Source organism: Osmia bicornis, chromosome 16, assembly GCF_907164935.1.
Source record: "Osmia bicornis bicornis chromosome 16, iOsmBic2.1, whole genome shotgun sequence".
NCBI classification, from domain to species: Eukaryota; Metazoa; Arthropoda; class Insecta; order Hymenoptera; family Megachilidae; genus Osmia; species Osmia bicornis.
Window position 1 is genome coordinate 3,214,704 of NC_060231.1, and position 27,464 is coordinate 3,242,167.

The 27,464-nt window shown below is 41.2% G+C and overlaps 1 protein-coding gene across 2 annotated transcripts in view; it reads left to right on the forward strand.

Moving 5' to 3' along the window:
- Positions 1–27,464, forward strand: part of LOC114879773 (adenylate cyclase type 6-like) — a 66,348-nt gene that overhangs the window by 7,057 nt on the left and 31,827 nt on the right. For both annotated transcript variants that reach the window (XR_006830230.1, XM_029195025.2), the window contains exons 2-6: positions 4,797–4,964; positions 11,133–11,393; positions 12,208–12,369; positions 14,601–14,814; positions 15,638–15,948. Coding sequence is in view for 1 of the 2 variants with exons in the window: in XM_029195025.2 (XP_029050858.2) it covers positions 4,884–4,964; positions 11,133–11,393; positions 12,208–12,369; positions 14,601–14,814; positions 15,638–15,948 (1,029 nt within the window). In the remaining variant the exon portion in view is untranslated. The remainder of the gene's footprint in view (positions 1–4,796; positions 4,965–11,132; positions 11,394–12,207; positions 12,370–14,600; positions 14,815–15,637; positions 15,949–27,464) is intronic.

Below are 27,464 nucleotides of genomic sequence, written 5' to 3' on the forward strand. Positions count from 1 at the left end.
AGGTCAGAGGTCGAGTATCGTCGCTATCTCTCCAAATGTGTTTTTTCCCTCCAGCTTTCCACTTTCTGTGGTGAAATGCGCAAGCGACGAAGGACAAATTGGGATCTTTGGATGACCCTCGAACACCCTCTTTGCAACAACTCGTCTTTGCCACTCGATATCGAAAATCCTGCTCCTGCTTTTTCTTCCTTCTGATAGAGTTACTGCTCTGTTCAGGATTCTTTCTTCATCAACACGTTGACTGATACACTGTAAACGATAATATAAATTAATTAAAATTGTATAAATTAATTCTGTGCATTTTCTTTTAATTGAAGATCCTGGTGTGCCATTATATCAGAAATTCTTGTCAGAAAGAAGTTTTCATTTCAGTAAACATCGGAGACACTTTTCAAGATCAACAACAGTTTTGAAGACAGCCAGAAGAAAGAAGCGAATAGGGAGTAAAGGAGCCAAGAAGTTTTGTTCGGTTTCTATTTTTATTTCTTCTGGGAAGTTTCCTCTGATGGATGGAATCCTCTCTTCTCCTGCACGCGATCCTTTTTCCTCTCTTTATCAGCACCCTTCCCTGGAAAAACATCAGTGTGCTTCAGTCCATTTTCATTAGAGACACTTATTAGCAAAGGAAGTTCTGCGAGTTACGTACCATCGATCAGTTCACGCGATAATATCCCAATGTTTGCGTATCATATTTTCCTTTGATGGAAATCTTTCACCGTTGGGAATACTCCTTGACAGAAGACTAATTCCAATTCCTGAAAAAAAAAGAAAACGGTACTTCAATGTTTGTTATTAAATTTCACTGCTGTTACAATAATGGAGTTTTCCATTTTTTTCATACCGTTCACTTTTCCAATAAAATGGAAAAATTTGAAAAGTTCAAAAACTGTGTTTCAGCTTGATCACTTTTTACAATCTACGTTTATTCCGTATCACTCAGTTCCGTTAAAATACAATGCAATAAATTCAGGATAAAAGGTACCATCCATCAGCGACTGAAATAACCCGTTTCAAGGATTCAAGTAAAATGTAAATTTCGATTCTTTAAAGTTTACATCAGCCTCTACTTAGCGAGCGGTATTACGGTACAAAAGAAAGTCTGATTAAGAATTAATGCACGTTACCCAACTCCGGATCGATTTTTATGTACACCAGAAGCGTATATGTACAGCAGATCTCGCCTCGTGTCTTATTCGAATATCGACATTTAAGATTGATTTTAGAAAAATACAGTGGTACCTCGGTATACGACCTAAATCCGTTCCTGATGTTTGGACTTATACCAAACCAACCATTCCTATAAGAATTAATGTAAAAAAAAAACTCCTATTGATATTATACCTGCATTAATGGGGTTGTGAAATAATTTATTAATAATTTCCCAGAAGGTTATAAAAAATATTCACTAGTTTATTTAACATAATTAACTTGTAAAATATAAATGGGCTGTGTTTGTACAATTTTGGGACTACGTATGCGCTATTCGATACTGAGCATGCGCCATTTAATACTGCGCATGCGCTATTCGATACTGCGCATACACAGAACCTAACCTAATCGAACCTAACCTTACCACGATATCTCGAAAACGGTAAGACATCCAGCTCTGAAACCAATTTTAATCGGTTTCTGGTAGTCAATTTAGGTTATATACCGAACCTGAGTTCTCAATTTTGGTGGGGCCATTCGGAAACTTATCGTATAAATGTAACCTGATGATAGATTCTAAATTAACAAACCAAATGTAATAAATTTTATTGCCTTCTGTTGTATCCTTTCTTGATCAGTCAGTTAATAATACATCAACTCCGAATATAATTAATTATTTGAGATAATTATTTAAAAATAACGCAAAATTCACAGAAAGAATTGATGTCGTATTCCGAAAATTTGTCACGTCCAAACAGGACGTATACCGAGGTACCACTGTATTAAAAAATTTTCTAAAGTTAAAACAGAAAAGGTCCTGAGTCAACGGTATTTAGTGCATTCGAGGGTGAAGAAGATCAATACCATCATTCAGAAGGAATTATGTAAAACGAGAGCTAGTTGGGACATAATTACAGCGTAATGTCTATCGTTTGGCCCAATTAGCCGCAATAAAGCAACGAAAGTAACGATAACTGTTCACGCAGCCCTTCTACTCGAATATACTGAAGGAAAACATTTTTCAACCGCCAAAAAATGGCGGACGAAAATGTTTACCCAAACGTTACAAAAAGGTTTTTATTTCCCACGAATTAATTGAAGGTAACAATTTTTGCAGAATGAAAGAGAAGTGAAAACAAAATGGCACGTGACATTCAAAACATGCAAGTGTCATTTTATTGTGAAATAAAATGCACATTTCACACCTGGTGAATCTGGTTTGTTTTTTTTCTTTATTTTTATTCGTGAAAGGGAAAAAAATTTTCAATCATTTTCCAAAAATGATTTCCTAACCTCTTCTCTTTTGATCCGTACCAACGTAAACGTTTATCGTCAATTTTTTTTGCACCTGCAAAACAACTTCTGGTACGAAGCAATCGCGCGTGAAATTGCTCTCGCAAATTTGTTTTCGTCCCTCCTGTGGACCACGCGAAAGGACGCTAGAAAATTCGTGGATTTCCCTGGATGCGCGTCCGCGGAAAACGAGCCGACCCATTTCCGGGGAACATTGCGAATTTCCGGAAGTGGACGGCCACTGGCAACTCAGCAAAATCGTTTTCCCTCGTCTGCTTTCCGGAGTGGACACTTTGCACCTCTTCTCCAAAGAAACTGAAAGAAAATTGTGGAAATGTTAGATGGAAACTGTTGACAATTTAACACTAGATTGCCGGAGCTAGTCAATTTGACTCATTTACGATTTTATTGCTATATAGAAAAACTTAAATAATTTTTTTTAAAAATATGTTGCTTTTTAATAGAATTATTAAATGTATACAAATACTAATTCCTTCCCCATATCGCTCCTTACAAGGGGAACACACGGTAGTGGAAATGGCTTTTGGAATGGCACTAGGTGGAAGTTGTAGTATACATATAGGGTTACAAAACCCCAATGGGTTTATTCAGAATGGGCCTTCATTTTTGAGATATTTTAATGTAAAGTTTCTGATACTCTCAGGTAACTGATATATCATTTATGAAATTGTTCTTTGCGAAACGGTTCCTTAGCTGAAGTGGTAGAGCGCTAGTCTTTTACCCAGATAGTTGGGGTTCGAATCCACACTTGTGGATAGTATTTTTTCTTCTTTTTTTTTTACTAATTTTTGTTGTGAAAGTATACTTCTATATAATATACGTTATAAATTATTTTACATAAGTTTTAAAATTGCAAATTCACTTATAACATCTTTCGCCAGTGTTTTTCCAAAAATCCATATGTGCTATACCTATTTTTTGACGGATGTGAATCCGGCAATCTAGTGTTAAAACATTCAAACCCATACAACTACATGATTAGATGTTCTACCTTTCTACAAAGGATGCACTTTTTAAAAGCTAAGCGATTCGTCGATTGAAAAGCTGACACGATTCGATTAATTAACTTAGTAATACAATAGGTGAAAGAGGAAAGCACCAAGTGAAAAATTCACAGGTAGAGCGTTCCGCGTCGCGGACGATTATATTACAGAGAGAACTCGATTTTCAGAGGAGGCGAGGCTTGCAATTTCACGGTGTAAATGGTGTCGAGGCGGCTACCATCTTACCGCGCGGTTCATCTGCGTCCAACAGGCGAGAAGTTTCAGTCAGTTTTTAATTAACCGTCGGCTAAAAGCAATTTCGAATCTCCCGCAATCCCTCGACCGGTCGTAACAAAACAATTTCTCATTCTACTTCATCCGCGAACCGATTAAGGAACAGGAGCCTCGGCTGCTTTGAGAAACTTTCAACAGTCCTTCTGTTTTTAAAGGAATAGAAAATTGAACGACGGATTATGGATGTAACCGTCTCGTTTCCATCGGCGCCGAGTTGGAGAGAGGATCAAACTGAAACTCCTCTTATGCTAACACCTCGGGGAAAACTTTACAAATGATTTCTTCTTGTTTAAATAACCGAGGAAGCTTGAGGTAATAACTTTCGCGATAAGTTCATTCAGCACCTTGGCTGCTGGCCATTCTCTGCAGAGTCATCCATCAAAGATAGCATCATAGTTTGATAAGTTGATTAAGTACTGTTTGCATCCATGTATGTGGAATTATCAGACCTTGGTACCTTGGCTTTCCAGTCCTTATTTTCCAATGAATTCTCCTGCAAAATTGAAATATTATGTAATTAGGATAACACAGGCTTTGTGTAATAATTAATCAAAAGGTATAGCCGCATAAGGTGGTCAAAAGTGACCCCAAACCAAATTCGACTTGCAATGGCTCATTCGAAGGCTTATCAAGAAAAAACAGTCTGTGCCAAGTTTCAGCCCTGTATCTCATTTGGGGAGGTAGTAATGGGCAAAAATGTAAAACACACCTACCAGAGAAAAAAATCAGAGATATTTCTATTCACTCGGCACATATTATAGTAGCTTTGCAGATTTTTAAATTGAAAAATTCAGAAAAATGTCGATTTTGTATGGAAAGAGTCGCGGATCTGGATTCATATTTTTTTTATAAGTGTATATTATTCTCAATTTTTTTGAAAATTTTTAGTCAGCTGCGCCGTAGTTAAAAAAATTAAAAACAGAGCTTTTCGCTGTTTCTTACGTGTCAGAGTTAGAACCCAGACATATTTTACTGAAGACACACCTAGTTATTTTCCCTAGTTTTATGGCAACAGGAATTCAAGAGGAAAGCTAAAACTGGTTGTCTGTTTGGCAGGGGGAGGCATGAAATAGCGGACGAGGGTGTTCCAGTGGGTCGAGAAGGGGCTTTTCACCGAGCGACCGGAAGAAAGGGAAGGGCGACATGGAGAAATACGGGGTGGAACTCCCGAAACACGAGTGGAGCCATAGGCTCAGTCTTCGTGCCAGTCGAAGAAGTCATCAGGTAATTTATACCCTTTTTCCAAAGACACCTCCATCCCCCTAGGGAGGGACCGGAAGTAGTGTAGGATTCTTACCCGCTATAAGCCCCACGGTGGCCCGCATTGGGGCTATAGGGAGGGCCCCGGGTCCTCTGAAGAACACACCGGGACCCCCCCCGCTCCCGGCGCCCTGGGCCTTTCCTGCGATGACCGTAAGCCTTACTTGGCTTACCAAGATTTCCCCTACTTGGACAGGCCTGCCGTAAGGTGTCGCGGGTGTAACTCCATTCTTTCTCCCAAGTGGTCCATCACGGGTCTTGTCGATATCCCGGCACCCCCCTTTTTTTTACGTGAGGGAAATCTTCCAAAGACACCTCCATTCCCCTGGGGAGGGGCCGGAGGTAGTCTGGGATTCTTATCTACTAAAACCCCCACAGTGGCCCGCATTGGGGCTATAGGGAGGGCCCCGGGACCTCGCTGCTCCCGGTGCGAGGCCGTAAGGTGTCGCGCGTGTAACTCCATTCTTTCCCGCAAGTGGTCCATCATTGTCGATATCCCGGCATCCCCCTTTTTTTTTACGTGGGGGAAATCTTCCACAGACACCTCCATCCTCCTAGGGAGGGGCCGGAGGTAGTCTGGGATTCTTATCTACTAAAACCCCCACAGTGGCCCGCATTGGGGCTATAGGGAGGGCCCCGGGACCTCGCTGCTCCCGGTGCCCTAGGCCTTTCCTGCGATGGCCGTAAGGTGTCGCGCGTGTAACTCCATTCTTTCTCCCAAGTGGTCCATCACAGGTCTTGTCGATATCCCGGCACCCCGTTTTTTTTTTTACGTGGAGAAAATCTTCAACAAGACACCTCCATTCCCCTGGGGAGGGGCCGGAGGTAGTCTGGGATTGTTACCCACTAAAACCCCCACGGCGGCCTGCACTGGGGCTAGAGAAGGGCGTCGGAACCTCTGACGAACGCGTCGGGAAGGTAATTTATACCTATCCTTCGCACCTTGATCGATTTTTTTTTCTCCTCTTCCTTTATTTACTACCCTCTTTCTCCGGGAAGAGATTCCCGGTGTGTTTAATGAGAGAACGCCTCATCTGGCGAGGATGAAAGAATCAAAAGTTCGTATTAAGAAAGTTCCGTGAGAAACGGTTTCTTACTTCACCACTCGTAATATTGAAGCAGCTGAGAAGGCTACGTTTTCAGTGCACGGATAAAACGCAATCATTCTCTAACCTTCTCTTCTTTTCACCTGTAACAAACGTTAATTATTATTGAACTTTCATTTTATTCACAGTTGAAGAAGAAATTTCAAATTGAAAAAAATTGTTCTGTACCTATGAAATAAAGTACGACGTTTATTTAAATTAATGTTTGTATCGGGAACAGGGTAGAGGAGCGTTTAAATGAAAATTTTCAGCCACGTTCGAAGCATCGTTCAGAAGGATCAGAGCTGTCACTGTGTTTCCACCACGCTCCATTTCAACCGGCAATTATTAACGTTTCTGCTCGGTCGAATTTACCCTATGTCAACCGCAAAATTCGCAGTTACCTTCTCTCGCCAAATTTTACGTTCCACCGGGCAAATTACACTGCTATTTGGTCTCCAAACATTGTTTTCTTTCTCTTTTTTTCTACTGGTTTACGTGACGTCAATTTGTACGTATAATAGTATCCATTAAAAGCCTAAAAAACAAACAGTAATATTTGTTTTATTTTCAATTAAAATTTATATTTGTTTTTTTTACGTGGGGGAAATCTTCCAAAGACACCTCCATCCCCCTAGGGAGGGGGCCCGTACTGGGGCTATAGGGAGGTCCCCGGGACCTCCAACGAACAACACTGGGACCCTCCACCCCTGGCGCAACTGCACGCCTCATCCTGGAGGAGGTCTGACTAGCCCTCCCATGTGCTTCCTTTGAGTCGCGTGCCCTGCATCCCCAATATAGTTCCTCGAGGTCGCGATACCCACGTGTGGGGAGGGGCAAATGCCCCCTCTTCAATCATCCGCGTTGGGGGCGACGGGCCTTGTCTGAAATGACTTCTCGGCCCGCCACCCCTTTCTTTTGTGCGCCTGCATCAACGGCACATGTAACGGCCTGGTTATTCGGTCCCTGACCGTTGCTATACCGCTGATAGAAATATTGTCTTATAGCTTTTCGGTGGGCGAAATATATTAAATTTTTTCTTTTCTCTCTATCATGTCTCCCCTTGCTTCACTTAATAATTATCACCTCCCAGAAAATATCAGTTTTCACTTTGAATTTCCTGTTTACATATCAATACAAAACGTTTACAGTGTTACATCATTCTAAAAGTATAATTCAAGAGATTGAACAATTCTCCAATTCTCACTGAAATTGGGAGCAATTTAAACAGCGTGATTCAATATTTTTGAACGTTTCATTTATAATGGTTTCTGATACTGTACACCGTCAACAATTACGTAGCAAAGCGACGGCGGTAAATCGCGATCATCGGATATCGAACCTTGAATAATTAATGAATATCGAGCCGAAATGTTATTAAAACACGGTCGAATGATTTCCAAATCGGAAGGGAAGCAGAAGCACGAAACAGCCTTGCCACTTCAATTAATCCCAAACAGTGAATTATTCATAACTATCGAATGAACGCATTAAGGAAGGAATATTTTATATACGTTTTCATCACTCTCTTGATCGAAGCGAACATTTTACCATTATTTTCAAGATATTTTAAAATCATCTCCAAATAACATGCATAGAAATATCGCTCTGTATTTTTAGCTTCGTTAATGATCCATGGAATCAGAAAATATTTCACCTCGTTTATTTATCCTTCTAATGGATCCTGCTCCGTAAGGAAAGCTAATAAAAAAACATTTGTCGGTGTCAAAGGAAGCGCACGGACGTGAAATCGCGAAAAAGTGAAACAAACGGGAACGGGAGGCGGAGTAGAACGGACACGTATTTGGCCAGGCAGCGAGATTGTCTGAAAATGTGTGCCGACTGATACGTTATCAGACTTCCAACATGGTCCATGCACCACGTCAACGAAGAATTCACTGGAATGTTTAGTCCGCTATTCTCAACTTCAACTGGCTTGCATTGATAAAGGTCTTTTATCAGAATTGTTGATTCAATTTCAGTGAAAGGTGTCCCATAGAAAACCTGAAAAAGAATTCAATCCATTGTATTATATTTGAATTATATATCATACAGCTCGTAGAAGATGTTAATTAATGAAAACGCGGACACACTCACAGTGTATCATCGAAATTCTCTAAAATTATTCACCGTGGCTATTACCTGTTTCTAAACCACGTCCACATAACGAGACAGCGGGATTACAATAATTAAACGAGCCAGGAGACTCGGGGGAATTAATTGGACAGTTTGCACGGTGTTTAATGGAACAACTGTTGGTAATCAGAGCGAGAATCAAATCAATTTTCATTAACCCGTTCGGCAACCGTCTCATTAGAAGATGACCTTTGAAAATCAACCATTTTACCCTTATTTATAACAAAATTAAAAGTTTTGATTAAATTTAAGAAAATGGGGTATTTTTTTACCATAGATAGCCCTAGTGGTCATCCTGTCCCTTAACTCCCCCCCCCTCCGTCCCCCAGGGGTCAAAAACTGAAATGGTCCAAAAAGTGGATTTTTGCACCGATCTCAGTGAGTACATCATTCCCCCCTTCCTAAAAAATAAAAGAAAGTAACCTAACCTAACCACTATTTGGACCATTTCGGTTTTTTACCCCTGGGAGGGCGAAAAAAATAAAAGAAACTAACCTAACCTATCCACTTTTTGGACCATTTCAGTTTTTAACCCCTGGGAGGGCGAAAGAAATATAAAAAAACCTAACCTAACCTAACCACCTTTTTGGACCATTTCAGTTTTTAACCCCTGGGAGGGCGAAAGAAATATAAAAAAACCTATCCTAACCTAACCACCTTTTTGGACCATTTCAGTTTTTAACCCCTGGGAGGGCGGAGGGGGGAGTGAATAATTCAAAAACGAAGCACAACCAACATTTTGGTAAAGGAAAAAGTTGTTCAGAATCACCCCAGCAACCTTCCATTTCCGGGAGTTACGCGAGTTCCGAGACTCTGTATATATAGAAATTCATTAAATAGGAACTACAATTACCTTAGTCTCCAGTAAACGTATCCATAATCTACCTTATCCATTCTTATTGGGTATGGGCTTCTAGATCCCACAAGACTAGTTTCCACTAATTGCCCTAAGTGTAGGTCCTCGGAAATGGCCAAGGTTTCATGCGTATCACAAATTCCACTTAATGTCCTGACAGGGTCCTTCAAACAGGAGGTTGGTCCTTGGAGTGTACTGGGCATACCAAGTGCAAATCACTGGTCTGGTAGAGTCTAAAATAAAAAAAGAAAAGAAACTATTGTATTCCAAATTAATTGTCTCAGTCATAAATGAATTTTAAGTCTTCTATTCTGAGAAATATTCAAAATCTAAAATTTCTATTTTTCTAAAAAAAGAGGCTTAGATTCCACTTAATGTACTCACAGGGTCCATCAAATAGGAGGTTGCTCCTTGGAGTGTACTGGGCATACCAAGTGCAAATCACTGGTCTGGTAGAGTCTAAAATAAAAAAAGAAAAGAAACTATTGTATTCCAAATTAATTGTCTCAGTCATAAATAAATTTTACTCTCAGAAGGATTCAAAATCTAAAATTTCTATTTCTATTTCTATTTCTCTAAAAAAAAGAGGCTTGGATTCCACTTAATGTGCTCACAGGGTCCATCAAATAGGAGGTTGCTCCTTGGAGTGTACTGGACATACCAACTGCAAATCACTGGTCTGGTAGAGTCTAAAATAAAAAAAGAAACTATTGTATTCCAAATTAATTGTCTCAGTCATAAATGAATTTTAAGCCTTCTATTCTCAGAAGGATTCAAAATCTAAAATTTCTATTTCAATTTCTATTTCTCTAAAAAAAAGAGGCTTGGTATTGACGAGACTGAGAAAAGCAGTGCCGCACATTCGATGTTGAAAAGGCATTCACTGGACATAGGTGGACGTTGAATTCAAAGGACGCAGAGTCCAAGCTGTGACAGTAGCTTTTTCCGGACATTCGAACGGGAATAACACGGTTTATACAAGTTTATCGAACGTCCGAGCCGAGCTTAACGAGTCTCGCTCCTACTTTCTCCGCGAGTAATTGCTTCTTGTCTAGAAAATGGCTCCGGAAATATGTGTTTTCCCTGGCTCGCGTTCCGGAACTCTCGACGAGGGGGAATCCGTGCGGATATTTGCGTTTCATCAGCGTCGACATAAAGAAAGGAATCGGCGAGGCAAGAAGTTCTTTTTAATTAAAGAAATCTTGATTTTCTCTTGCTTTCATGAAAACTGAAAGATATTTCAAATATTTGCGTCAATTTCATTCAGGAATTAAGTCGCCATTTTTTCTTTTGTAAGTTTGTCGACAAATTAAATTAACTCTTAAGCAACTGTTTATGAATTATTTCAATCTCGTTAATTATTCCTTCCGGATGCGCCTCTCCTTCGAGTAACCTGAATAAAAAGAGACGCTGAAAGGTCTGCTTTTTTCCAAGGGAAGGTCGATAAATGTCTTCGAGGAACAGTCTGGAAGAGTTTAATCGCGTCGAAAAATTGTCTGAACCGTTACACGAGTTGACGGTGTTAATTTTCCAAAGGTTCTTGTCGATATAGTTTCATTTAAAAGTTTACTTTGCCGCCTTCGTTCTACGCAATACTTCAAACCGTTTAAAATCGCTTCATTTACATCCTCCTACTTAACAAATAAATTAATCAATCTTGAAAAACGATTCTACAAATACAATTTTAGTTTGAAATTCAATTTGCATCTTACAAACGCTATTACCATAGTAATTAATGAATCAGAATTTATTTTGAAAATCTATAAAAGATTATTGAAAATTCCATACTTTATAAGAACTGAAGCAATAAGTGATTTTTAGAGCAAAGCAGAAAGAAGCTTTGAGAAGCTGAAAGGGGAAGGATGAAGTATTAAATTTCGATTTCCCAATCAGACGATGAAGCCCTTGTCTTGCGCCCTTTCAGTCTCCCCCTGCTTCTTTCACCTCGTCTTATCCGGGACTTTCATCGCGCTTCCTGGATTCTTGATCAACCCTTCGACCCGATGTATTTCTTCTTCTCAAAGTCTCAGCCCTCCTCCGTGATTTGATTAACAGGGCGAAGTGGCGGCTAGGTCCGTCGGCGGACCAGCGAGAAGCACCAGGAGGTGGGCCAGTTTGAGGCAGCACGTGAGCAGCAACGATGGCGGCAAGCCTAAGGTCGAGCTACTGTTGGATCCTCCGGGTTCCAAGTCGTCGACACCGTCTTCGCAGCCTCACACACCGAACACACCTAAGACGCCTCACACACCCCTGAGGAAGTCCAACTGGGAGGTGATTGAGCACTTCACTGGTGCACCGCGTCCCTCCATCATCACGGTAAGCAATGGAACACTAGAAATAATAGTATCCTTGGTAATAATGTGGGGATTGTGAGGGGAGCATGGCGTTCCCCGCGCCCCCCTTTCTTTTTTACGTGGGGGAAATCTTCCAAAGACACCTCCAACCCCCTAGGGAGGGGCCGGAAGTAGTGCGGGGTTTTACCCGCTAAAACCCCCACAGTGGCCTGCACCGGGGGTGTAGGGAGGGCCCCGGGATTTCTGAAGAACACAACCGGACGCCCACTCCCGGCGATCCCCACTCCCGGCATTCCCCACTACCGGCATCTCCCACTCTCGACGATCCCCACTCCCGGGACCACCCACTCTCGGCGCCCTGGGCCTTTCCTGTGATGGCCGTAAGGTGTCGCGCGTGGAACCATCCTTTCTCGCAAGCGGTCCATTACGGGCCTTGTCGATATACGGGCCTTATGGATATCTGGGCCCTGTCGATATACGGGCCTTGTCGATATCTGGGCCTTGTGGATATACGGGCCTTGTGGATATAGGGGCCTTGTCGATATACGGGCCTTGTCGATATACGGGCCTTGTGGATATACGGGCCTTGTGGATATACGGGCCTTCTGGATATACGGGCCTTCTGGATATACGGGCCTTGTGGATATACGGGCCTTTTATATATATAACATATGTGAATATAGAACCCAGGCGTCTGAGGCAGGAGCCGTCCGCGTCAGCCCCACTGACGAGTTCTAGTGGACGGTTCCCGGGACGAATCTCCCCATAATTCTTCCACCGGCATCCTACAATAATTATTCAAATCTTGAATACACCAATGCTTTACCTGTTTATAGATGAACCGAGGATCGGAAATCGGCGTTGGGCTAACCGGGAACAGCGTAGAGGCGACGCAGGAGGTGAACGTGAACACGCCTACCACTCAACCGGCCAGGAAATGTGCCCTCTGTCGGTTTCTGAAATCGTTGTGCGCCTCCCATCGGTTCAAGAACTTGCAGGTAATTCAGACACATACCAATTTCTGTTATTTTATGTCCTGAAACCGTGTCAGAGTATCTAGAACCATTAGTAATAGTTTGGAGAGGATAAAAGGAGAGCTCAAAATCGTGCAACAAGTTAGATGAAATCCGGTGCAGCCGGTTACATGCAGTTTCGAACTCGGAGTTCTTACTTTCGTTCTGGAAACGAGTATCCGCGATGTGCAACCGACACGTTCCCACAAATCTGCGGCGGAAACGAAACGCGCAAACTGTTCGACGAAATGCTTCGAGGGGAATCATTAAAAGTTTGATTTTCCATTTAGCAAGATTCATTGCGAACTGTTTTTAAAGCTATCGACGTTTATCGTTCGAAGAGAAAACAATTAACTATTTCCCGTTCGTGAAATAGATTTTTTTCTTTATTTAGATAATGAAAGAAATTGTTTTTGTTTTAACTGTGCGTTCCTCGAAATCGAGCAGATATCCATTCCAGGAAGTGCTACGTTTTAGAACGAGTGAAAAATGGTAAACCTTGCAACAGAAGGAATTTTTATACCAGAATGGTGATCAATAAACAATTGAGATTTCATGTTCGCGATAATAAACAAATTCAACGTGCGTGGAAACATTATTGTCGATAATATCTCGTGGCACGATGCTTCGATTATCCACTTGACTAAGCTAATACCACGCTGCACGTTGTACGATAAAGCTTGAAAAAATCAGATTGCAAGCATTTAACTATCGATCGATTAATTCTGGGGTTCCAGGAAATCATTGCGTCAGATTTCAACCCTCGTTAACCCTTTACAGACTGAGCATTCTCAACCTTGCACAGATTATTATTAATTTAATATAAAAGAAGTAATAATTCCATTCTTCAAAGCAGATATTACGAATCTTTACTGTTTATACTTATAACTGTGTTTTGTGTCAAGAATATAACGCAATATGCACGGAATTATAAATTATTAGGTGTACAAATTAATTCGGTACCTTTAATATTATACTTTTTTAGTTACTATTTTAAATTTGAATATTCTCCCGCGCTTTTGAGAATTTGAAAAATGGCGCGAGAATAATTAATTCGGTACCTTTAATATTACACTTTCTTAGTTACTATTTTAAATTAGAATATTTTCCCGCGCTTTTGTGAATTTGAAAAATGGCGCGAGAATATGATATTGATAACAATAATTGTAGTTAGTATAATTTCTTAAAAATAAGCCATTAATTAAAAAATGAAAAGGCACCGAATTAATTTGTACATCTAATACTATGACAATTAATAAAAATAAACGTAGTACTACGTTTTCTTGAAAATTCGAACTAAAGTTAATAATGCAAGAAAACGTCAAAGAAGCAACGACCGTCTAGCTCTTTCGTGATTTAGTTTAGTTCGAAACGACGGAGTCTGTGTTTTCATGGTTCCTTTACTTCTAGGGATCCCTAAATCCGTCCCGAGACGAAGTAAATTTAAATTCTGCCGAAGTGTACCTCTTCCTGTTGTTTCTTTTTCAATTTTGTTTTGTTTCGCTTCGCTTTTCGCGTCCGTGCTTCTCTTTCTGATCGAACGTGCTCAATTCTCCACGGCTAAATTAATCCCAGCACGAGACTGGCCAACGATTTTTCAACTCTTCAACTTCTGAACCGGTACCAATGTAACAGTCCCCGACGCCAAAATTGAAAAAGTTAGCGGCCTCCTTCAAACGCTTGTGAATTAAACAAAAGGGACCAATTGCAATTCCACAGTTGATACTTCCAGACAATTATAAAAATAATCTTACATTGCTGAACCGATCCTTGAAAGCATAAGTGTGAATAAAAAGAAGGTCAAATTAATTTGAATTAATTTAATTGTCCTAACACGCGACACGCATCTAATATTCGCTTTATAGCAACACACTGCAACTCATTCATCGTGCAAACACACGTTGCTCGTTTTCCTTTGATTGCAACATCCGCAGGACCGTTTAAAGTAGTATAATATCTCATTTCTGCCACGCGATTCGCTCCGACGCGTTCCAACCGCTTTTCAACGGGCCATTTCCACCACCCCCCACTATTTTCATGTAAATGAACGCGTGAGCTCCGCTTCGTTGAACCTCCAACGCGTTATGAATAATTTCTCTAAGAAATTCGACCATCAAATTCGTTTCAGTTTGAGAATTTCATTCAGCAGATTTCATTTGCTTTTTGACCAAGTCCCACGATGGTCCACACGTTACTTTACAATGTTTCCCTTTCAGGTGGAGATGCTGTACCAACGCTACTTCCTGAGGATGAATCAGAGTAACACGACCCACGTGCTCGGCCTACTGGCAGGGCTGGCTCTGGCTCTAGGTCTGCTTTTAATTCTGAGAATCCTTCTGGAGGACAACCAACAGTTTTTCGTCACTCTTGAAAGACCTGAGAACCTGTCCTTGGCGGTCACCCTGCTCATCTGCATCATGGTTTATGCTGGTAGCTATTTGAAAATGATACAACACTGTCCAAGAAAGGAAATGGCCATCTCCATACCTTAGTCGACCCTCATTGTTCTGGCAAATTTTTACCCCATGGAATCCATAGAATGGGTCGCCAAGATGATCTGTACCAAGTTTTATCCAAATCGATTAATGGGAACATAGTCAAAATGGCACCCAGAGTTGACCATTTCAACACGGGGCTTTATAGGAAGTGGTCGAAATCGTGCTTTCGGCATCCTAGTTTCCGGATATGTTAAAGTAGACAATAATACCTTCCAAATGAGCCTATGGGCATCAAAATCGTCAAATGGGAACTTGGTTAAAATCCGCTGAGTAGTTTGGTCAGAAATCGACTTTGAAGATTTTCTTCATTTGTTCACAACGGGTTTTGACCAAGTTCCCGTTTGACGATTTTGATGCCCATGGGCTCATTTGGAAGGTATTATCGTCTAGTTTAACATATCCGGGAACTATGATGCCGAAAGCACGATTTCGACCACTTCCCATAAAGCCCCGTGTTAAAATGGTCAACTTTGGGCGCCATTTTGACCATGTTCCTATTAATCGATTTGGATAGAACTTGGTACAGATCATCTTGGCGGCCTATTCTACGGATTCCATGGGGTAAAAATTTGCCGTGACAATGGGGGTCGATTAAGGTATGGAGATGGCCATCTCTTTTAAACTTTTTTTCTATTTTTCAATTGGGATGTGGGCCCCACGTTGGGAAACACTGGTGTAATTAGTCTTTCTAAAGAGACTGTCAAAGTACATTAATTACTGTTACACTAATTGCTCAATGTCGATTGGATTTCCAGCATTGGTAGCAGCCATATCAAGGCCAGGTATGAATGAGATCTGGTTAGCTGGGGTCAGTGGGATCGTCCTGGTGACGTTGTTAGCCCTTCAACTGGCCCTCAACATCCACCTGGCCCTTGGATCAAAGGAGCACCGAAGCGGAGGCCCCCTAGCTGCAGCCTGGGCTGTTTGTTTCTTCATCTACATGGCGTATGCACTACTGCCCATTCGCCTGCGACACGCTTGCATCGCTGGCTTCATCTTCTCATTGGCGCACCTGATCGGCGCTTTCGCTCTCTACCCTTCCCACTATCCAGCTATGATGGAGCACGTAAGTGACATTCTTCAATTTTTACAATTAAGACGGTGACTTTAGTCACCCGTCCCACTAGACGGTGAATTTCGTATTCATTTTTAACTTTGGTAGAGCAGAATATTATTACATTGTTATTTCTACAGTTCCCGATTTTTTGTATTTAATTTCTATTTTTTTAGTATATTAATTTAGTGGGGGGGGCTCCCCGGACGCCTCAAGTTCGGGCCGGGAACCGCTAGGTGGCGGCGAGGTGATAGTGTTCTCGCAAGCGCTCGCCCGGCGTGCCGTTCGAATATATACAGGGTGATCCTCTCGCTAGAGGACTCAAAGGAAATGCCGCCACACCATTATGAATGGACCCAAGCCTTTTCTCGACGGGGATGCATACTGTAGCTGTATTCGTGAAAAGGTGTATTATCGATGACAGAAAAAGAACTTGGGCCACTTCATGCTCTATTGTGGCGGCATTTCCTTTGAGTCCACTAGCGAGAGGATTACCCTGTATAAGTTTCGAATAGAGCGGTACGATAGATGTGTGGGGCAGGGATCGTCTGTTGTCAGCCCCACTGGGGACGAGTCTGACAGACGATCTCCAGACGAAACGCCTTTTTCTCGCCAACAATTACGAGATTATTATTTTGTTATTTTTACTGCCCCATACCGGGACAGTGCATTCGCGGGCAAATCCCTCGTAGCGAAAAAATTAAACTGAACGAATGAAAAATAATTGTAAATGTAATGATTCAGAGGAGTACCTTAGGAGTTGGATGATCTCTGACAAAACTCCAATGTCGGAGCATCTGACAGGTCATAAAACAGCTGAGAATGTTACAATTAACCAACAGAATGTAATAGAATCCAATCAGGGAATTCTGGCGTACCTAAAATCACTGAACGCTGAATTTGAAGTCTAATTAACAGCAGAGCTGTATTACTAGAGTAACATTTGTTGATTGTGGTGCGTTCGAATAATCCCATTGCCTGAAAGATTTAGTGACGTCAAATGGTACATTTGCTCTGCTTCCATCGTTCAACAAATTAGAATCCTATTCTTCTTTGATTAAAAATGGCATTATAAAATCTGTAATCCCTCAACATACGCTGGAAAATTTTCAGCTTTCAAAATCACAAGATAATCGCGGAGTGAAAGATTTCTGCTGTCCACGTTGAAAAATGAATTTCCTCAAACAGGAGGACTGTTTTTCTCGAGAAGCGTATCGCGATGAAATTACCGGGAAGCGCGTTTTCCTCATTTTCTCGGGGTTTTTCGATCGTCAGGATAAAACGAGGAACATATGCGTGCACTGATAAGAGATAAGGGAAACACAGATCGATGACGGTGGAGCATAGAATAGACAGGAACGATTGTGAAATCTCTTGAAAACGGTTCGTTGTTATTGGATTTCCTTCTAGCTCGCTGTCTTCATCCATCAAGCTCTTCGCTCGTCCTTTACCCAGCAATTTATTTAGCTTTTATTACACTGAAAGCATGGGAATCGAGCAGATGCAACCTCCAGCTTTATCGACACACGTGAAAACAGTATCCCTTCTCCCTTCCATGATAGATCAACTAAGTGCTACCCACTGTCTTTTAAAAATAAAAAATTTAATGAAACCTTTCTAAGGAAACTTAAACAGTTTTTAATTCCATCCGTTGAAGCGTTAACGTCTAGAAATTTGAATGAAGAAATGATTAACCATAGTCTGATGAGCGAATTAATTAACGTCGTTTACACGGATTCTCCTAACGGCTCGTTATCTCGTTGAACAAACACCTCCCCGTCAATTAATTAACTACAGTAAGAAAATAACACAAGAAGCCGACGAGCCAACCCTTTTAACCCGGGCCGTTATTAACTTAAATAATACCTACCATTTCGCACCGATAGGAAAAAGAAAACACAGTTGGTGTAATTCCAACTTTCCTTCCAACATCCATAAAAACCCGGCACGTATCAATATCGACACCTTTTTTCCTTCGAGAGGGAAAGAATTCGAGAAAAGAATTCCTCGAAGGATCATGCGAGTCCTTTCTCGTAACTTTGAGAATAAAATAAAATAAAAGAAAGAAAGGCTCGAACAAAAAAAGTGGGCAACACGTGTGTCTACACAGCCCATAAGCAGGTTCATGGGCCGATTACGAAGGGATGTTGGTCGGTCGCCGAAGAGGGTGATCATGATTTTAAAGGCAATCGTGGTTGGAACACGTAGCACGGAGGCTGAAGCATCTCCTGTCTACCGGGTGACATCCTTTGAACACGACCTCAGCCGAGCTTATGGAAGTTGTCAAAGCGACAGCGTGTCATGTTGGCACGACCTTGTTCGTGCGAACGAAAAGGGGCCGGGAATCTGGTCGCAAAAGGAATTCGTTATGAGGCAACTACGCGGAAATTTACTTGAGAAAAGACTGCTATCCTCTACACGTAGTACTACGTGCCCTCGGAGCAGGGTAAAGATTGCTCCCTGTAACGGTGGATCTTATGAAATACGTGGAGTGTTTTGTAACGGGTTTTGTAAAAGGGGATTTCGATCGAGAACGTAGTACTACGTGTTGCAGGAACAAGCATGGTACATAGAAATGTAACAGATTGCATAACGAAGATTGCAATGGGAAGACCAATGTTTCTGTAAGGTCCGTCGACAGTTTGCTCTTGGCAAACTTCAATCTCTATTATCGTAACCCCGCTGGTTCCGGATTCGACGATCGAGAGTGAAAGCTAATTGACCGAAGGGGAACAGTACAAAAGGGAGTAGCCGGCAATTTGCAAAATTGCCTGCCACAAGGAGTTGGTATAAACAAAGCGAAAAAAGGGAGGGAAGATTAATGGAGACGTCAAACGAATTCCTGATTCATCCAACAACGCTTTTTCCCTATTAGATCCTGCCGACCAAATTGCTGTCGCCTATGTACGGCGCAGAGATGAGAAGATGACGAGCGGGACGGCACTGGGGCGAAGCACTTCGCACGCTCCGCCCTGTCCCCGCGTAATCCACACCATTCTATTTTAGTGGCACGATTTTACATAGGCGTAGCAATTCCGTACTTCCAAGGGAGACAGTACTATCATAGACAGAACTCTATAATACAGGCCTACGTCTATGGTTTAAAATGCACCGCAACGCAGACATCGTATTATCTCACTTTGTCTCGAAGCGTCTTTGGCAGGTGACGCCATTTGTATCTAGTGTGCCTAACGACCAATCGTACCTGCACTCCTTCCGCTCATCATCTTCTCATCTCTGCATAGTACTGTGCACTGGTCACAAGAAGTCTCGCAGGAGGGCACTGGGGCAAAGGGGGTACTATACACACTTCCACTGATTTCCTAGTTTTACACGGGTCTAATTGGCAGATGTAACCGTTTCGACCAATCATACGTCAGGACTGAAAGTACGCGTGAGCTGAGATGGGGCGCGACCAATCAGATTGCGTTATTCTTGCCGGACTTCTTGTGATTGGTGGACAGTACCTTCTTTTTCCTCGCCTGAGAAATATTTAATTAAAAATCAGGAAATTTTAAAGTTATTATAATAGGGGCAGTACTTATCTTCCAAACTTAAGAGCCCCGCAGACTGCAGACTTTCTATCGGCCCTATAATTTGGTCGGGTTGGCCTGTTAACGCGCACATTGGGTCAACTAAATACTCGGGTTGGTGAAAGAAGAAAGTTGGTTTAGTTTGAATGCAATCGTGTAGCCTATCAAACTTATTTATCGGCCGATACCGAATCGTTGTAAGTGCAGTCTGCTGGGGCCCTAATGGCTGATGGATCATTTAAAATATCCCAGACTGTCCGTTGATCATTTCCCTTAGAAAAATGATGAGTCCTCGTTCACTATGTCCGGAGTTTGGGAACATCGATGCGTGAAGAGAAAAGTTGTCTTCTAAAAATATCGTTGATCATACATCACAAGTTTCAATCACCAATCCCCCAGTGTATGTACACCGCGAAAGCTTCTCATGGTCGTCGAATGGACGGCCAATATATCTCAACTTCTCCCTGTCTCTGCCAATAAAAATGAATCTAATCAGGCTCGAGCAAACTGGGGAGGGGGGGACCTGGCCAGAGTTACGAACCAGCTTCTAATGCCCTCGTCTTCGTTACGAGGGCAAAAAAAGGAGACGAACGGTCCTCCAAAGTGTACATACCATATATCTGGGAGGATACACTTGGTCGAGCAAGCAAACAGAGGAGAAAATAGCCGGAGAAAGTTGGGAATTCAATTACCCCGGGTCGTAGAGCAAGGCAGTGTTGGCCTAATGGCGGGCAGGACACGTTCGCCAACCCACTGGTGAAGAGAAAAACAGCGAGCGACGTTTCGCGTTCCTCGACTCGTGCACGAGGAAAACGATGGAATTCTTTTTCCTACCGTGAAACTCGCGTCACGGAAGGACTGAATATTTTACCCGGCTCTGTGTATCTTCTCGCTACTCCACAGAGGGAAAGAAATTCCTTCGATTCGAAACGGCTTCCACAGAAGCTTTCAAACTTCCTCCATCGACCTTCTTCTTGCACAGAGTCTTAGGGTGAAGCCTATCAACTTTCCTTCTAGCCTCCTATTTATAAATAATAAAATTACGAAAATAATGTGAATAATAAAAAATATTATGGAAAATTTAAGTAAAAACTTAAAAGTGTTCAGAATTAATTCCACTAGTGTATGTGACAATGATTTTACAACAAGTTTTCTATAAAATCATGGTGACACATTGCATGTAGTACGCTCCTGAAATGTCACTATGTACATAGATATAGTGACTCACGAAATTGATCAAATACTTTCCATCGTTATAATTTTTATTTAACACTAAGGAATTCTTTGATTTACTTAATTGGAAATAATTGTATTAGATACTTGAAGTTGCGGATAAAAATAAAATGAAATGATTTAGCAAAAATTTTCAGTGGTTTTAGCGTGGCAGTCAAAGTGTTAATCAAAATGTAGCGACTAATTATAGATCCTTGGAAATGCATTTGATCAATAATTTAAGAAGAAAGAAAGAAAGCTGCATTTCAAGAAAACTAGGAACATCCTTACTATTTGATCAATTTCATGACTGTATATCAATTACAAACGATTTCGCTTGGTAACAAGCAGAACGGCCCTGTTGTTCGAAGTTCGAACCGTGTTCAGATAAACGAAGTTTCATCGTCAGTTTGTCCCTTTTATCAAAACGAACTGGCGCGCAAAGCAACGAGTCAGAAAACATTTCCGTTGTCGAGGAGCGGATCGATGTCGCGTAGGAAAATCGCCTCGTTAGCTGGCAACGATACGTTTCAATCGGCTGCTCCCGCGACCGCGAGCGATATCGCCTCGTCACCCAGCACCAGGAAACACGGTTCACCGATTTATTACGTCCGTGCATGAATATCTCGCTGGAATTTCCATTATGCAGGCGATTCCGCTCCTGATAACCTGGCTTTGATCGCCTCGAAATTTCCATCGAGAAATCTTTCACGCACGATAACATCCCTTTTTAAGAGATTAAATCACGAATCGCGAATTTCCGATCACCAATACCTTCGGGAACTCGCACCTTTCCATTGAAACGTAATACATACTACGTTCTCCTCATTTCACTGGTTTAAATTGATCTCTGGTTGTATTGTTATTAAATTTTCACTTCAAAAATTTGGTAAAAGAAAATTGTACAACGAAGGGTTAAGATATTGTGATCCGACAATTATTATTTGCTGAATAATTATTTGAGATTCCCGCTGTCCTCGATGGAAAAATTTGCAACCTCTTCGGTAAAACATCTCTAGCCATACATATGGAGGTGGCACGAACGTGTCCCAACAGCACCCAACGACTTTATTATTCATGTATTCGTCATCTCGATGGAACGAGGAGAGAAACAAAATTATAGAGGCTGGTACGCAAAGCGAAACGACTCGTCGCAGAGAAATTCGAGGGGTTCGACCCCAAAATGATCGCATCCGTGTCCAAAAGAAATTGCTGTTTTCCTTCCGTCATTAAAATACAGTTATTACTACAGGGGACAGCGCTCTGTGGTCAGGGCTGGTTTTAGTAATATTGGCGCCCCTGGCAAGATTATCGTGGCGCCCATTCAGGGGCTAAAAAACGCGTCAGGGAAGATGTAGACATAAATGTCGCAGCATATATAGCATATATGTAATATTACATATGAAATGTAGATGGAGAGAAGAGACACTGGGTTGCGGCGTCCCCTACAGATCTAGCGTCCTGGACGATTGCCCGACCGCGCCCCCCTAACGCCGGCCCTGTCTATGGTGTCATTCCATATCTACGAAGCATCGTGTCCGTCGACCTCTTCGTGGTTTTTCCTCCTCTATTTTCTTCCCAAGTATTCTTGATTCAATTTTCTTCTCGCTCGAACGATCGCGATCCGCTTCAAGGGGAAATTGACGGGGCGACTGACGGGAGCGTTGAAAAAATGCATGCAATTAGAGGCGTGCGAAGCAACCGTATGATTTATAGGTCGGTGGAATATTTATCAGCGAAAATCGTAGCGCTAGATGATACATATTTCAGTGACGAATGTTTTCCACTGTTTGTGGAATGATTTTTCATATGAAAATCTCGACGAACGGTTGAGGCAGGCCATGTGAGTTCTATCAGCGCGTTTCCCCTCCTTTAAGGCTGGTTCAGACACGGCTAGTAATTTAGTTGAGTGGGGAGTCGCGATTAGTACAGTTGAGCTTTGGAAATCGAGAGTACAAGATATATCGCTTGACTAAAGAAATAGGTCCGGACAGGTCTGTTCGGAAGCCCAGTTAGTGGTGGGGCACGCCTAATTAGTGGTGGGGTAAGCCTAGTTAGTGGTGGGGCAAGCGTAGTTAGTGGTGGGGGAAGCCTACTCGACCAGAAAAATCCAATGAAACGGATCTACTCGACTAAATCGTTTTATTAAACTACTCGACTAAAGGCTGCTTCAGACACGGCTAGTAGTTTAGTCGAGTGGCACGTAGTTTAGTGTATGGACACTACAGTTTAGTCGAGTAGTTAAGTAAAACGGTTTAGTCGAGTAGCTCCGTTTCATTGGATTTTTCTGGTCGAATAGGCTTTCCCCACCACTAGCTAGGCTTGCCCCACCACTAACTAGGCTTGCCCCACCACTAACAGACCTGTCCGCACCCATTTCTTTAGTCAAGCGATATATCTTGTAAGTACTCTCAATTTGCAAAGCTCAACTATACTAGCCCGGACACTTTTCTATGCACTAAACGATTTAGTGTAAGTAGCTACTCCCCACTCGACTAAATTACTAGCCGTGTCTGAACCAGCCTTAAACTGTAGTGTCCATACACTAAACTACTCGCCATTCGACTAAATTACTAACTTGGGGGTGTCATGAACAAAAGGGCATACTGTCGAAGGCGTTCTCACAACGGAGGATTTTTGGGACCGCAGAGCATTCTTGTTCTGACCGTCAGCTTGTAACGATAGTTGAAAATACAGAGCAGAGTCAGTTCTTTTAATAACGCCCACAGTGTATTGGTTTGATTTATTCCCACACCTTTTAATCACCAGCTCCGCTTAATCTGATCTTACAAATGTACGAGGACTGAGATAAAGTAGAGATAAGAGGACCGTATTACTATAAAGTTTATATGTCCAGCTATAGAGCTGCGGCAGCCGTGAAAATTCGTGAAAAGAAACAATGGCTCTTTGATTCCGATGGGGATGGATATCGTTGTCGCTCGACCGACTTTCCCCACGAACAATGGCACCAGCTGAATTCACTAACGAGCCACGCTTCTCGCTTGGTTTTTTAACAAGGTAAACACGAAGACCGAACACGTGTACCCGGGCGTCCTGTATCCCTTTTTATCCGTGAAAACGCGTCATGTGCTGCGTTTCTGCCGTTATTCAAAAGCCCGAAGTTGATGGAGCGTATTCAACGGATTTTTGCGCGAAATCCGGTCGAAAGTTCCAATTGGTAAACCATGGACGAGCTTTTTTTTCCAATTGCAAAACTGCGTTCGGAATTTCAATGAACGGGTAACCATATTCAAATGTATAATAATAGGAATATGGAAAAGATAAATTTGACTTTGATATTAACCTCCCATTGTTTTGGAAAAGGTTCAATCTTTTATATTATATTAACAATATGGACTTCGGCAGTGCCGGTTTTAGCAATATTAGCGCCCTGGACAAGATTATCGTGGCGCCCAAGCAGGGGCTCAACATTTTTATGAAAAAAAAAAATATACTGATCGAATTCAGTAACCTCCTCCTTTTTGAAGTCGATTAAAAAAAAAAACAAAGTAATAATATGAAACGATGAATCTGTAGCATAAATAAATGCCGCAGCATATATAGCATATATCTAATATTACATATGAGATGAAGATAGAGAGAAGAAACAATGAGAAAACATCGGTATACATATTCGCATACTAGGGACACCGGGCTGCGGCGCCCCCTATAGATCTAGCGTCCTGAACGATTGCCCGACTGCCCCCCATCACCGGCACTGGACTTCGGTAATGGATTAAAAATGGCTTGTATTTTACTGGTCGGTATTTTAATCCCCTTTGGTCAGTTTTTAAATATGAAGAGTCAGTATTTAAATCCTTTGGTCAGTATCCTTCCATACTATTCCCTACACAAATTCCCTATTTACAGTGAGTCCAAAAAGTATTTGTACAGTACCTTGCTATACAAATTAATTTACTAACTTATCTGGAAGATAGTTCCCAAGAAAATATTTGATACGTATTTTTTTATATCGGCCATTATTCACATTAAAGGGGTGATAATAGCCCTCAAAGTGAAGGGTTGAAAATATATTTTTGAAAATATCTCAAAAATTAAAGGAGATAATAGGAAGCTTTCTTTTCTTAAGGGGGTCGTCCTATGTGACGGCCGGCTTTTTTCGCTTTTTTGGGGAATTTTTTTTGACAAACCATGAAAACACAATATCTTGTACTATATATTTGTTAATATTTGAAGAGTCATTCAGAATTTTTTGAGGGAAAAACATGCAGTGAAATTGACTGTATAGCTTTCGAAAGATACCGGTGCGAAGAAAAAGTAGAATGAAGTCAAAATATTGGAAATTTAATGTTAGTCATTTTTTTCGACCTTTTTGGGTTGAAAAAAAAAACTGTGACAGATATCACAATGATTCTGATACCGACTAGAACTATGAATGTACTGAACATACCATAAAAATTTGAGCGAAATCGGTTCAGTAGTTTTTGAGATATCGTGGCAGCCAATTTGAAAAGTGCAGTTTTGAGAAAAACGCGATTGAAAGTTCAAGTATGTATTACACAAAGAAAATGTTAACTCACCATTAGTCTGCTATACCTGGTCCATATAATTGACCTTCCTCTGTCTCGTGGAAGTCTCGCTAAGTCGCTTGCTCCTCCCTGGTATCAATCCTGGCTTGTTTTGCCAAATTACTTGAGCGTAGCTCGGACCGATCAATGCGGACATTGCCGCGGTGGTAAGCATAGGCTTGAGTACTGAAGCCAATTTGCAAGCCCAATGTACTCATTGTTTTCAAAATTGGTAGGAACCCTTCATTGAAAATAATTATAGCCAAAAAGCAAGCAATTTCAACAATGTTTGGGCCAGAATGAAGGCGTTTTGGTGCAAAAGTCCATATCAGCGAATTGAGCGACGAATTCAACGTCCCCTCTAGTACATGAGCATTAGTCGAAAAGGTCTCAGATATAAACCGAAATATTATAACAAAGGTTCCGGAGCCCTGACCTACCGGCTCGGCTCAACCGGCTCTCGGCGCATCTGGCGGCGTCGGTGCTCCGTTCTACGGCTACATAACTTTCCAACGACGTCGAATATCGAAAAATCCTTTTACTCACATATTCTACAGATGTTATAGAAGCAATAGAGCAAAAAAAAAAATTTCGATTTTTTGGACCCATCACATAGGACGACCCTCTTAATTGTGGATCTTTAAATAGGGAATCTTTCTGCATAAGAAGATTTTAATAAACATTATTTGTTTAAATAATATATTGAAAATTTAAAGTTTCATTTCTCTTACTAAATGTTAATCTATTTTTTTGCAACTTTGTGTATATAAACTATGACCCAAAATAAAGAATACGTGTTTTTGAAATTTTCCGTTTTTTGCAACTTAGCTATTTTAGTAATAAAATACTGACCAAAAGTTGATTTATATACTGACCTAAAATGGATTTACTGACCATTTAATTTGCTGCCATTAAAAATTGCTCATCGATAAGGGATTGGCACGTGAGAGATTGACGTAAATCATTCCCAATCCTCTTCTCGAAACTGTAATTAATTATCGAACGAGAGAATTTAATGAAACGTACTAATCAGGCAATAATGAGATATAATTGATTTGTTTACATCATCTTCAAATGTGTTGACCTTTGGTCAAATAAAAAGCATAAATGGAATGCAAACTCTTGTATCCTTCGATAAATTGATAAAAGGGAAGAGTTTAGAGAAGAGGAATACACCGGAAATGCCCCTCTAATTATGACAGGCTCCCTTAACGAGATACTTGATCCAAATGATCCAGGCTTTGATTTTCCAACGAAATTCGAGAATCGCTCTTTTCCTATAGAAGATAGTATTCCATTCTTCCAAGATCCCTTCAGACATCCGTAAAAAGAGGTAAAAGGAGAAATTTGAATAATACCATTGCAGATGGAAAAAGGGAAGATTGTTAAATATTTGAAAAAGAAGAAGAAGAATGGAAAGTATGTTACATGGAAAGTTGCAAATACCCAGCTTCTATAACGAGAAAGGTCGTGACGGGTCGCAGTGAAAAAGGAAAATCGAAATATCGCTAGGTGGCTGAACTGGAAAATTCAATTGCCGTTTCGAGCTGTGAGAATTTCTGTCCCTGCATCACTGATATACAGGCTGTTCCATGGAACGTAGTACTACGTTATTGCCAAAAGACTGCTTGAAAAATTTGTAATGCCTTATAAGTGGCGGTTAAAAAATAAAATATGAAGTCTTATTTTTAATTGTTTCATTAATTATCAGATAATGAAAATTCAGTTGGAAAAGCTGCATTAAATGAAAATATTCACTCAACTATATTTTTTCATTTTCGTACGCCGCTGGGTGATTAAAACACTGGTATTATTTTTCCCAGTCGATTATTAATCTCCCAGGAAATTCATATCGTTGAAATTTATTCACCCTTCCGCGTCGCTCTTTAATTCCTCCCCCTCCTTCGCTCCCTTTCATTCTAAATATTTCCCCGATAAATTTCCGTCATTTTCGTGTATCGCAACGTTTCAGATACAAACCGGGATTTATCGGAATTGTCCATAGCTATATTTCCATGAAAATCATTTAAACATGAAACTGTTCTCGCTGTTCATGAGAATTGAATACCTCTTCTTCCTTTTGTGTACGAGAGCTGTTTTCCAGGAAATCAATGTCCAACACTCTTACATTATTAATTTTCATTCTTGTCCAATTGTTACAAGAAACTACTTTCAGAGTGGAATTATTATTATTGAAAATTGTCTGGGTAAGTTCTGTCGGGTAGGGTTCAGATTTGTCAAAGCTGCCCTCGAT